General features: G+C 41.0%; 1 protein-coding gene across 2 annotated transcripts; it reads left to right on the forward strand.

Moving 5' to 3' along the window:
- The first annotated feature begins 1,271 nt into the window (after positions 1-1,271).
- pdk3a (pyruvate dehydrogenase kinase, isozyme 3a) lies at positions 1,272-12,792 on the forward strand. Of its 2 annotated transcripts, XM_080864172.1 has the most exons (12): positions 1,272-1,596; positions 3,824-3,965; positions 4,109-4,180; positions 4,620-4,804; positions 4,902-4,991; positions 5,687-5,764; positions 5,987-6,063; positions 6,197-6,298; positions 6,409-6,516; positions 6,645-6,758; positions 9,853-9,977; positions 11,775-12,792. In XM_080864172.1, exons 1-12 carry the CDS (start codon positions 1,494-1,496, stop codon positions 11,854-11,856), a joined length of 1,278 nt encoding a protein of 425 aa, XP_080720298.1. In that variant the 5' UTR covers positions 1,272-1,493; the 3' UTR covers positions 11,857-12,792. The 2 variants fall into 2 exon arrangements, with proteins under 2 accessions (XP_080720298.1, XP_080720299.1); XM_080864173.1 differs by having other exon boundaries at positions 1,273-1,596; positions 9,853-12,792.
- The last annotated feature ends 343 nt before the right edge of the window (positions 12,793-13,135 follow it).

The raw sequence follows: 13,135 nt of genomic DNA on the forward strand, positions 1-13,135 counted from the left end.
GCTCTCTGGTCCAATACAGTCATTGCTCTGGCCACTGTAGATTTTTAAAATATTGCCTCGCTAGGGGGCAGTAAAAACAACAAAAACAGTAAGGGCCTTGTTTTTCGTTTCAAAAGAACCACAATCTGTTTACATCGTGTTAAAAATGGTGCCCAAGCCTGTTCTTCACCCACAATCTAACGTTCTGTACCCCCCAATTCTAACATCCACTGCCCGCTGACTGCGCATGAACAGATAAACAGGTATGTAGACGTTAATGACGTTGACTGACAAGCCTCTGACCAATAACATTGTCGAATTTGTCGCTCCTCTCTTGGAGCCAATCGCGGCTGTGAATCCACAAGCCTGCACCAAGTGCGGTTGAGTCGACGTTTTCGAAGGTACGTGCTGTCCACAAACGTCAATGGAAATCAATTGCACCGGATGTTTATAGATCAGCTCTTCAAATTAAAAGCTTTTGCCTCTACGCAGGGATACATTTAACTACACCTAAAAGTATTTCATTTATGAATTGGTTTACGGTGTTATTATTTATTTTTAATGCGAAAACACAAAAAGGAAACCTGTTGCAAGACAAAAAAATAATAATTTTACCTAAAAAAAAAAATAATTTTTTTTAATACGAACTTCATACAACCTTCAACAAGGATATGTCCAAAGACATTTGCTTTGGGTTTACATTGATAATGTCATTGTAATTTTAAACGAGTGATAAGTGACCCTTATAGACCACGTATACACCAGTAATTAAGTAAATTCCTTTTTTAAAAAGCATGGTGTTTCTGTTAAGCGACAGAATTTGTGTATAAATGCAAGTCATGGGTCGGGAGGGAGACTTTAAATAATAATCCCAAGTATAAGAACATAATGTTTTATCCGTTAAAATGAATAAACCATTTAAGTTTAACTCTTTATTGTCCTTGCACGGTCATACTTTGCACAACAGTACACCAAAATTGTTGTATTGACCCACATCAGTGCTAAAGAAATACATGCAAAACACAATAGATAAATAAGTACCATATATACAGAATTAAATATATACAGTATGTGCAGAAAATGAAATATGCAATATGCTAATTGATTTAATAAATATTAATCATTTTATTTGATTATATAAAACTAATAAATGTTGTTGCCAGGTTTTCCAATTTACACCTCCTTGCAGCTTGCAGTGTTGCCCTATAGATGGTATAAAATATTACGAAATATACTGCGCATTCTTTCTTTACTTTGAAAAGTATGGCATGAAGTCGTCACGTCACTGCGAGGGGATTTGCAGAGCTGAGCGTGCAGCAATGTAGATCCAGGAAGCCGTTCCTGTCGCTTGTATCCTATCCTGTAACCTTATGGAGCTGGCTCTGTCGCGTCGCATCGTCTCCTCCGCCGTGGCCGGTGGAAATGTGGCCGCCCCTGGGAGAAACGCACCGTCCGAGCATCTGTCCGCCTTCTCCTAATTTCTTCTCTCTCACATCATCGCTAAAACTTTCAATATGAGGATCTTCTGGTCTTTGCTGAAAAACAGCAACCCCAAAATCGAGTATTACTCCAGATTTTCACCGTCCCCGCTCTCCATCAAGCAGTTTTTGGATTTCGGTGAGTAAAGGCATCGCCTGGCACCTTTAGAGGACTTTAATGACTTGTAGAGGGTGGAGGATTTGGTGGAAGGCCCTTTTGTGTGTTTTTGTCATCTCATCAGTCGCAGCTGTGGACCTGAAGAGTCACACGCAAGCCCCGGCTCGTTATTAATAGAAGGGAACATTAGACTTTCTTACGGTCAGGTGTGTTAAACGTAGAGATCGCCTGCAGTGAAGCAGCCACATATAAACAGAGGACGGTCCTCTGTCCTGTGCGGATTTGTTTACGTTGTAAACAAGTATTGACAGGCACCCTAACGCATGCAGGTATTCTCAGTCAGACTGGCACAGCAGCACGTATGCAGTGGAGGGGCCAGCAGCCCTGCTCCTGTTGCCAAGATGCTCAGGAAGCCTTTAGTCATTTTATTTATTTTCACTTGTGTCTTAGTGAGGTCGCTCTAGAGCATGAGTCATTGCAGATTGATGTTTTTTTAAACGTATTTCTGGTTAATACCCCCCGATTTCAGTTCCCCTCTATTGCACCAAGACATGTAGAAATCACACCAGTCGCAATGTGTGCCACAAGACGACGGTTATTAATGATGCAGAAGCACTCAAGGCTTTCCTTAATCCGCCTCTTGATTAAACGCTGGCATGTCTGTTGCGTAATTTGTTCTCGCAGCTGTGGATGTAGAATGCGTGACGGCAAGTGTGCCGCACTTGTTTGCTTTAAGGAGAACCCCTGCTTGGCACCAAGAGAGCCAAAACATATCGGTGTCTGTGTTTCACTCTGGAGCACGTTAGACGTCATCCAGGGATAGTCGCCACGGGCTTCCGTGTTCTCACGCACAAGCTTCCTCATTCTGCATTTCACAAGATTTCCCCCTTTAAACTGCTGAGTCTGGCCCAGCTTTTCCCTCGTTTCCTCTTGCGTGATCATCCCAAGTTCTAACACTGGACGTCATGATCGTCTCTTCTGTGTTGAGAGTTTTGAGGTCGTCCCCAGGGCAGCACTGTCCACACTCTAGAAGGCTCTACTTTATGTTAAGTTCCCCCACAACAGATCTAAAACGCCAGTCCCTCTAATGTCTCCCTGACCACCCGTCCCTCTTTCCAGGCAAATTTTCCTGCGTGAACTTTTCGAGCTAATGTTGGCACGCACGTGGATACAGCTGCAGTCAGATGGCAAAGTTTAAGATATCAGGTTAAAGGTTGGATATTGAAACCGAGTGCTCTTCTTAGATGAGTTCAGCACACTTGCTTTTTAAGCAGCTTCTTATATGAAGCTTTGTCTTTCATTTGACCTTGATCCCAGTGAGCCGGGAGCCTCTCTGATTGCCAAAGCAAGCAAAGAACTCTAATCACGGTATTTTATTGATGGCAATAAACAGGATTGTGAAAGTGTAAGAAAGCTGATATTTATTAGCAAGAGAAAACTAAACTGGAAGATGCACATATGCGGTTAAGTTTATAAGTATTTGGACAAAGACACAATTTTTTATTATCTTTGCCTTTTTTACACCACCACAATGGATCAAGCAGTTAATATGGTTCAAGTCTAGGCTGTCAGCTACAATTCAAAGGGTTCTAACTGAAGTTCTGCATTAACCACGAGGTGCAAACCACAGGTTAAGAACAGAAGGGTCAGATTAAACTTTACTGGAGTATAATCTAGTTACTGGAGACCAAGCTGAGGGCAGAAAGACTCAAGAAGAAGCAGCAACTGAAGCATCTTGAGGGAGGAAACGCAGCCTTAGGTGATCTCCAGGGGTTCTAGACTTCAGGCAGTCACTGACTGCAAAGGATTTTAATCTTAGTATTTAAAACAGTCCTTATATTTCATTTTGATATTGACTTGCTTAGATGTGGTAAAGTAGTTTTCCATAACCGTGGAAATAATTTTGCGATCGTCCACTTTAGTTGACTTCTGTGGTCTTTCAGGTTTTTCAGTGTTGCTGAATGCTTGCAGTGCATTTGTTCTTTTTAAGGTGGCCCAAATTATTAATTTGGTCATTGATTGATTGCTAAAGTTATTCCTATCTAAAAGGTTTATTTTGGTTTGGTGGTTTATTCATAAGAAAACCCGCAAAACCTGTTATTCATAAATGGCTAATGCAAAACTTTGACTAAATTAAAGCTGAAACTCTGTATTTCAGTCTCATATGGATTGTTCGATTTAAAAAATCTGCTGTCAGCGTTCAAATATTCCTGGCTTTATCTGTGCCTCTCACTTCTGCTTCCCTCAGGCCGGGACAATGCATGTGAGAAAACGTCCTTCATGTTCCTGCGTAAGGAGCTGCCCGTACGGCTGGCCAACACCATGAGAGAGGTCAACCTTCTCCCCGATAAACTGCTTAGCCAGCCCTCTGTCAAACTCGTGCAAAAATGGTAAGACACTCCCTCCAGAAATGTTCTTTGTGCGCCTGCCAAAGGGCAGCCTTTATGGCAGCAGGACTTGTTTTAAGGTTTATTGCCATATTGTTAGTAAGCATGTGTAAAAGTTGCCTTTTGACCTCTGTCTGTTTGATCAGGTACATGCAGAGCTTTGTGGAGCTGCTCGATTACGAGAACAGAAAGCCAGAGGACCCTCATACTCTGAACGAGTGAGTGGATGTTAGCTGTATGAAAAATTAATAAGCACGCTGTATGTACAGTAAATAAAGCTTTACAACACCCAGCTGTTCTATACTTATGTCATTAAGATTAGAGTCCCTCTAACACTGCTAATCCTCTTAGTGCACATAGATCTCTGCTGACTGCTCAGGTAACACTGTATTTATACAAAAACAATGCCCGTCTGTTAAACAGCCATGTGTCACTGATAAACGCAGACAGGAATGTGCTTGGGTCTTTCTGTTTAGAGAACATGTTTCCAACAATTGTTCAGGGAGAATGAAATAACAATGCAGATCCTCATTCTTGTGCTGCGTTGTGCAGAGAAATCATGGTCACATTTAAAGTTCTGGCTTGTTCTTTGTGCACATATAAAATATGTTTCTTCTTTCATGTGATTTTTATTTTGGTTTGTTTTTTGTTTTTTAGTTTCCTGGAGCTTTTGATTGAGATCCGCAACCGCCACAACGATGTAGTTCCCACCATGGCTCAGGGGGTCATCGAGTACAAGGAGAAGTTCGGCTTTGACCCGTTCATCAGCAGCAACGTCCAGTATTTCCTGGACCGCTTTTACACCAACCGCATCTCGTTCCGCATGCTCATCAACCAGCACAGTGAGTCGCCGAAAATCCCCCAAAACATTTATGTCGTTTAGCCGTTGGGATCCGTCTGTGCAGTTGAAGTTTATATATCCACACGTCTGTGTTTCAGCACTCCTTTTTGGTAACGATACCAACCCAGCACATCCCAAACACATAGGCAGCATTGATCCGAACTGCAACGTAGCAGAAGTCGTCAATGGTAAGTTTGGGAGTTATTTAACATGACCGATTTAACCTGGTTTACTAAAAAGACAAATATTCTTCACCCTCAATAAACATGAAGCAATAATTTTGAGTAAAATGCAGCTGAAATATATAAAATTCAAGGTTTATTTGGTGAGATCCTGAGTCGTTATTAAGGAAAACTTGGTATGAACTGATTGTATACCAGTCCAGTAAAGTTTGTTAGGCCAGATTTCATAAAATGTTATATTTTGCACTGTAATTATGTAACAAAATGACACCGAAGCTTTACATGTAATCAAATTAGAGGCAGCATTTTGGGCATACAATTTGTTTTGTGTCTTCATCCTCCTAATGCTGTAATTCCTCATGATCATGCTCACTCAAGTCAGAGGGAATATTTTTCTATCTATGTTTGACTTATTTTGTTATACTGAGCAAATGTATTCATTCTTCTCACAGGAAGCGGGGATTAGCTATGTTTTATATCACATCGGCCGCTCTCTGCAGTGACACAAATCAAACAAAAGAGTATCAATCTTTGCTGAGCGGGGTGTTTACATAATGATAGTTTTAAAGGAATTCAGCAGCGTGGGTCTGGCGCTGCACTTTCAGTGACTCAGGAAGGGACAGAAGATGCATTAGTGACCTGTGAGCAGAAATGTGTGCCGTTCTGTGGTCTGACTTATGTTGTTTTGCCTCTTCCATCAGATGCTTACGACACCGCCAAGATGCTGTGCGAGAAGTACTACTCGGCCGCTCCCGAGCTCAAGATTGAGGAGTTTAACAGTAAGAATGCTTTGTGCTTTTGTGCATTTATGCAGTTTAAGCAATCTCCTCTGCAATTAGTCACAGCACTGCAAAAACTACAACCATGTTACCCGGTCTTTTTAGAGCTTGTGGGCACAGATTGGGGCCAGATTTAGTCCTGTATTGATCCACCACCTCATTTACTTCAAAAGAAGCTGCTTTTTAGTGTGTGTTTAGTTTTCATGCTCCTTTTCTTTGCAGTGAAGGCTCCCAAAAGGCCCATCCAAGTGGTGTATGTGCCCTCTCATCTATTCCACATGTTATTTGAGCTCTTTAAGGTAGGCAGGCCAGTGTCAGTGCTCCTAACCTAACTGGCCCGGGTCTAATTAAATGCAATTAATCCGTAACAGGACTATAATTCTGTAAGGGCTGCTGCTGAGCTGAGTTAATAAACTCTTGGGGTGTTTGCAGAACTCCATGAGAGCCACAGTGGAGCTTCATGAGAACAGTAAAGAGGGATTACCACCAGTAAAGACAAAAGTCACTCTGGGTAAAGAGGATCTCTCGATAAAGGTAAATTTGACACACATTTGCATCATTAAAGTATTATTTAGAGGTGTTTTAGCTTTTATTGTCTTTAAGCTGTTCCATTTGTCCATTGTCCTTATCCTTTTGGTGTCTAGATCAGCGACAGAGGAGGAGGAGTCCCTCTCAGGAAGATAGACCGTCTTTTCAACTATATGTACTCCACTGCCCCGACACCGAGCCTGGAGCCAGGAGCTGTCCCACTGGTACCTGCAACCATATAATCGCATCAATATCGACCCTTGTGATCAAAAGCATCTTTTGGCTCCTGCGGTTTTTTTTGTTTTTTTTTTATATGGTATGACTTTACATTAATTTTCTTTTTACTTTACAGGCTGGTTTTGGCTACGGTTTACCAATTTCCAGGCTGTATGCCCGATATTTCCAAGGGGATTTGAAGCTGTACTCTATGGAAGGAGTTGGCACGGATGCAGTCATCTATCTGAAGGTGAGCTATTCAAATTTGAGTGTTGCAAAGATCTGTAAGGCATGACACAGATTGGTGATGAATTAAAGGAAAAAAATGAACCCTTGACCTCTACAATGCCTCAGTTGTGCTGGTTGGGATTGAGTTGGCACAGTTTGGGATTATTTCCGCCCCTCCTGCTGTTCAAACTTTCCTATTCCAGGATTTTTCCCTACTATTATTTCATGCATCACTTGTGTGATCATCTTATGGTTATTTGAACGGCACCTGAGATAGATTACTGGGGAAAAATGATACTCGGTGTTGTGTGCCGCATTTTGGTGTCTTGGGTTGTAACCTGCCATCAGTAAGAGCTGACAGCAAAGAGATGGAACTGGTTATGGTAAAAATAGGCGAAGCAAAAGTGAAATTAGAGTTGATGTCAGTCAGTGCCAGTAAGAGTTCTTTCTCTTATTTTTTTTGGGACTGGGTTCATTAATCAGGCATGAAGCTGTCAAAAGAGTATGCAGAGACTTATAGGCTGGGATTTTAGCTTGAAGTTCAAGTCACGGGCTTTGCATCCAGGCAGCCATATACACAGCCAATCAGGTCATCACGAGTTCTACTAAATCTGTCAGGAGAATTGTAATTTCGATTGTGGATTCTGCCACAAAAGGTGATGTTCTGGGCAGATGGCCGAACTGTACTGTGGGGTTTTTGTGTGAGATGATTTCTTTGATGACTTTTAAATCGATACCATAGAAAAAGTCTTGAATGAGTTTACTGCAGCCAACTGCAGTCTCTGGCTTCAGTTTAGTCTTTAATAACTGACCATTATGCTGTGCTGGGTTGAGGTCAGGTGTCTGACTTGGCTATTAAAGAATAGCTCACTTTTTTTGCCTTGAGAAACTCTTGGGATGCTTTTGCAGTTTGCTTTGATTCATTTACTCCATGAAACGAAGCTCCGTCAGCATTGAGCTGAATCTGAGCAGAGTATAGCCCCGTACACTTCACAGGTCATCCCAACACTCGTACCAGCAGTCACATTGTCAATAAACACCAGTGGCTGGCCCTGAACTACGGTGAGCCTCATGAACTTTTTCTTTTCTTCTTCCTTTTCTCTTCCCATCATTCTGGTACAAGCTTTTCTTGATTTCATCTGTCCAAAGATTTGTTGTTTCCAGATCTGTGCAGGTTGTTTAACCCAGCCCTCCTGTTCTTGAGTGCAGAGGTTTACATTTAGTTGCAACAACCTCTGTATTCAAGGCGCCTGTTGATTGTAGACTGTGATAATGATACGTCTACCTCCTCGAGTGCTCTTGACTTGGTTAGATGTTGCAAAGTTGTTTTTCTTACTCATGGAAATAATTCTGTTGTCATCCATGTCAGCTGTCTTCTGTGGTCTTTCAGGCCTTTTGATGATGACCAATGAATTTCTTCTGTTTACGAATGTATCAGATTGTTGTACAACTGATTGTGGATGTTTGTCATGGAGTAACAAGAGAACAGGCTTCACCTGAAAACTACCTGCCTGTCAAATGTCCAGTTATTTTTAAGACTGAAAATTTGGTGCTGTGGTTCCTCATCAGTAAATGCAATACTTTGGTTAAATCCATTGAACTAAAGCTGAAAGTCTTCATTTCAATCAGTCAAATACTGTAAAAATATCTGGTGTATAGCTTGATACCTATGAACTAGGGGTGCAACGATTCATTCACGGTTCGGTTCGATACTTTGGTGTCACGGTTCGATATTTTTTCGATGCAAAAAATGTTCATGCCTTTTTAATTTGTCATTTATTAAAATTATAAATGTATATTTTAACTCAAAAGTACGGTTTTTAAATGTAATGTTGCTGAAACAACAAAATAAAAAATCTATCTGATCGAGAAATCACTCATCTTTGGAAAAGAGAGTTTATTACAGAGAAATGGTTCTTTCCAAAATAAATGCTTGTTGTTTTTGTCTGCTTCCACTTGTCTTTGCACTAGGATGATGTCGGTGTAAATGTGCAGTGATATTCGTTGTGTTCCCACTAGTGCTGTCAGCGTTAATTTCGTTAAAATGACGTTAACGCCATAACGCAGCAAATCGCCGTTAATGAGTGTTGGACGGCCTCAACACGTTAACAAGCTAACTGCGCTAATGCACTAGTTCCCACCAATTGAGCGTTGCGTGGCACATCCGACATACTGTTTTACTTTTGTCCATGACGAGCTTACCATCAGGGTCATGCTTCACATGAAGATCAAAATAGTTCCAAAGGCCAGATCTGAATGAGGGTGGGGGAGGCTCAATTTGCCATGTTGCAACGAGCTTAGCTTCTGTCTTGCTAGCTTGCGCTGCGCTCAGTGGATTTGCACTCGAAAGTGCAGCCTAGGCGGAGTAGTCGAACGCAGATTCACTGAGCGCTCAACACAGACAGCATCGTCAGAAGAAAAGTTGATAAAATAAATAAAAAATGTTGTATTGGTCGATACATATGCGTACCGAACCGAAAGCACTGTATCGAACGGTTCAATATCGATACGAGCATTGTTGCACCCCTACTATGAACATCAAGGTGCTAATGAAAAAATCAACCTAGTAGTTCACGTTTCAGTATACTCGCTGGCCTATGCTGGTACTGCAAGCTGGTATTTGACTGTGATGGAGTAAATGTGGTGTTAATTGCGAGCGGTGTGTTAACTGTGGACAGATTGAGGCTGACTTGACCGATTTTAACTACATGCTGTATGTATGTATGTAGGCTGATGTTCTGCAAAATATGTGTATCTGTAACCTAGGCACCCCCCCCCAAATAAAAAGTGTGATGATTAAGCCAGAAGATGAGTAGCTTAGTTAAGCATAAAACTTTAAGCAGTGTAAACACCTTGCATATCACTTTTCAAATATTAAGATTTCTTAGACTCATCACTTTATTACCTACAAAACTGTAAGCCACCAGAAGCTGGAAGCCACCAGAAACAGTGTTCAAAGTCTTCATGCTGAGCTAAGCTAATCATCTCCAGCTTCACGGTTATTTAGACCCATCCAACTCTTGGCAAGTAATAAAAACAATGATAATAACTCCTCTAATAAAGATAAGTCAAAGTTGCTTTTCCTTGACTTGGATGTCTTGTTTCTTTATTTAAAGGCTCTGTCCAGTGAGTCCTTTGAGCGTCTGCCTGTCTTCAACAAGTCGGCGTGGAGGCATTATAAGACGAGCCCCGAGGCGGACGATTGGAGCAACCCCAGCAAAGAGCCACGTGATGCCAGCAAGTCCAAATACAAAGCCAACAGATAACTCTGCCCAGCTCGCTAGCAAAGCCTTCCCCAGGGAGCCAAAATGCCGGCACTCTGCATAGAGCATGCACGATGAAATGTTGCCCTTGGGTAAAACGCCTGGGTTAGGATTAGACCTGCTTTCACATTCCAGTCGCTAAAGGTTCTGAAAGGATGGATGTCCTCCACTCATATCGGTACCCAATGGCAATGGCCTTCATCAGCGTAGCTTTCACTGTCGTGGCTTCACCACTGGCTGTAAGACGAGGTTTAAAAGACCCCCAGTGTCCGACCCCTTTAAAAATATCTGGTTACTCTCGTGAACCTTTACAAAGATGAACTTCATTTCTTCAAGTTTACTTTCTAGCAGTACTGCCATCTCTTCCTCTGTCTCACTCACATTGGCCTGCTGCTGACTAGGCTACTGCTCTGTGCAGCTGAATAAGCTCCCCTCCCCCTGCTGATTGAGTGTCTTTCTCAGTAAACGCTCGTGTTCTGTTTCTTTCTCGCCACACACAGGCAGAGTCAGGAGAAAGGGGTTAGTTTGAGTGCAAGTTAGAATAGGAGGAGGTTTTACTTCCTTCCTTTCGGATACACTCTTCACTGAACGCACAATTAGGTCGGTGTGCCCTTGGCATAGAGACTTGTTTTGGCTGCCCTGCGTTTTTAGCTTGGGAAATAGGAACCAATGGATGAAGCATACACTTTATTCTTAAAGCTTCTAAAAGTCATGTTTTTATTTAATGAAAAAGACAGCGAGCCTTACTTCTGGTAACGTATGGCATATTTATTGTTTTTAAAAAGCCCGCCTTTGAAGGCTGGAACTTGAAGAGCATTTAAAAGGGACGATGTTAGAAGTGAAAAGTTGAGTGTTTTTTTTACTCAACTTTGTTTAGCTTTACGCTTAGAGGATAACCAGCCACCTGCAGACCATTAACAAATGGTACTAACCCTCATCAAATATATTTGCTCTTTGTCCTGATTTAACAACTACTAACAGACAAATGGAGCATCTCTCGGATGCTTAGGAAATGAGTTGTGTATTCACTGTGATTCAAATGATAGTAGCATCATCATTATTACTTTTTTATCTTTTCCAATGATCATAAGAGACTTTGCTTGAGTAGCCACGATGCACTCGCATAATCTGAATTGCTCATCAATAAATCGTAATTAAGTTTTTTGGGGTTTTTTTTAGTCAGTTTGTCCTCTCAGCAAAACACCGGATGGAGGAAAACGCAGGGTTGCAGTAGGAGTACTGCAGTCGTGTCATTTTTCAGCCACACCAGCACCATGTATTGCTTAGAAAAAAAAACCCTTGCTAAATGCGATGGATCTGCTGGGATCACACTTGGACTATTTAAAAAAAAAAAAAAAAAAAAAAAGTGGGATTACAGCTTTTATTTCGACACTTCCTATTTCGTCCTGCCAGCACGCCAAGGTGGATAAGCAACTTGCTCGCATCTTTGCCCTTTTTTATTCCTAACAATGCTTCATCGGGTCAGCGTGTATCTATTTTGTGGTACTACTAATCCTCATAGTCTTCTGAGTTTGAACAAAGTTTTGCTTTTTTTATGTGCTTTTGCTTTTTTTAACTTTAGTGAAAATAACTGAATTAGAAGCTAAATGTAAGAGAAGATACTTGACAGGCTTTTAGTTTATTTGTACAATTGTGCACAATTTCCCTTGGCTTTTTTTGTCTTTTGGCACTGACACGTGATTGCTTTTAATTCATCTTTTAGTGATTTGTAAGTTTTTAACTTGATTTTCTTTCCTTATTTATACAATAGGAAGTCATGTGGCACACACAGTTGAGGGTTTGGATAAGTCGGCAGAGGAAAATGTGGTCAAAGAAGCAGAGTCTCCAGGTCACTGAAAGTTGTGCATCAATCCATCCACTTTTTTTTTTTCTCTTTTTTTGGCACATGGATCATATTCAGGAACCTGTTTTTGTGCACTTTACTAATCCTAAGTCTATTTTTTTAACCTCGTGTAGTTTTCATGCAATCACTCCAGACCTCTATGAAGGAGCTAATTAAATCGGATTGGATCCCAGGTCAGGATTTACTAATAGTGATGCAATTTTTTTTTTTTTTTTTTTTTTTTTTTTTTTTGAGGCTGCTGAAAAAGACCAAAACTTAAATGAGTCATGGCTCAAACCTGGATTTATTTAAAGCAAATGTTGGGAGATTTTCGCAAATACGAAGAGACTTATTTTTCTCATGTCATTTAGCTTCACCTGACGTGTAAAGGGAGAAACTCGGTGTGGAAACCGACATATTAACCATCAGATTTCATCACTGCCAATTCCTTTGTGACCTGCAAGTGTGGCTGATACCCTGTGAATAACCTACCTTAGAGGATGAGCTGCATTATAGGTTAGTGGTTGATGTGTAGGCCAGTGTGGTCCTGTTGTTGACCAGTCACCTAAAAACCACATCTTGATCAAAGTTATACTTCCAGTTTCCATCATTTATTGAAATGAAGATCTTCTACTTGTAGTAGTTTACTGTTTAAAGACCTTCTATGTGGTAAGAGTATTTTAGAAAATCATAAGCATGTATGTATGCATGCATGTATATACTGTACATGCAGCCAGTGTGGAGTGATGAGTGTATTTTCCAGCCTACTGTACATCCAGCTTAAATACTGCATTTGGAGTCTCCTGGATAAGAGGTGGCCGTGCAACATCAACTTGAGTACACCAAAAAAAAAAGTTTTACAATGGTCTTATAATGTGATTCAGCATGAGATGAACTTCCAATACCAACTGTCAAACATTACAATAAAAGAGATTTGCTGTTGTGTGTAATCGCTGTGTTCAGTTTTTATCCACGCTGTGACCAGATCGGGGGTTTTTTCCACAGTGTTGAAACATTCTGGTCCACACCACATACGGCGCAATTATGCATGATTACATTAAACAGTTCATATCCTGCAACAGTATTTCAATCAGTTTGTGATCTGGACTTTGACTTATTCTTTTCGTTTTCAGCCATTCTGTTGTAGAATTGCTGCTGTGCTTGAGATTGTTATCCTGTAGCATGACCCAGTTAGAGTCCAGCTTTAACTGACTGAAAGGTGACCTCACATTTGACTCTATAATAGTTTGGTTTACAGATGAATTCATGATCTGCTTAGTGACTGGAAGGTGT

This window comes from Rhamphochromis sp. 'chilingali' (assembly GCF_963969265.1).
Source record: "Rhamphochromis sp. 'chilingali' genome assembly, chromosome: 18".
Taxonomy (NCBI): domain Eukaryota; kingdom Metazoa; phylum Chordata; class Actinopteri; order Cichliformes; family Cichlidae; genus Rhamphochromis; species Rhamphochromis sp. 'chilingali'.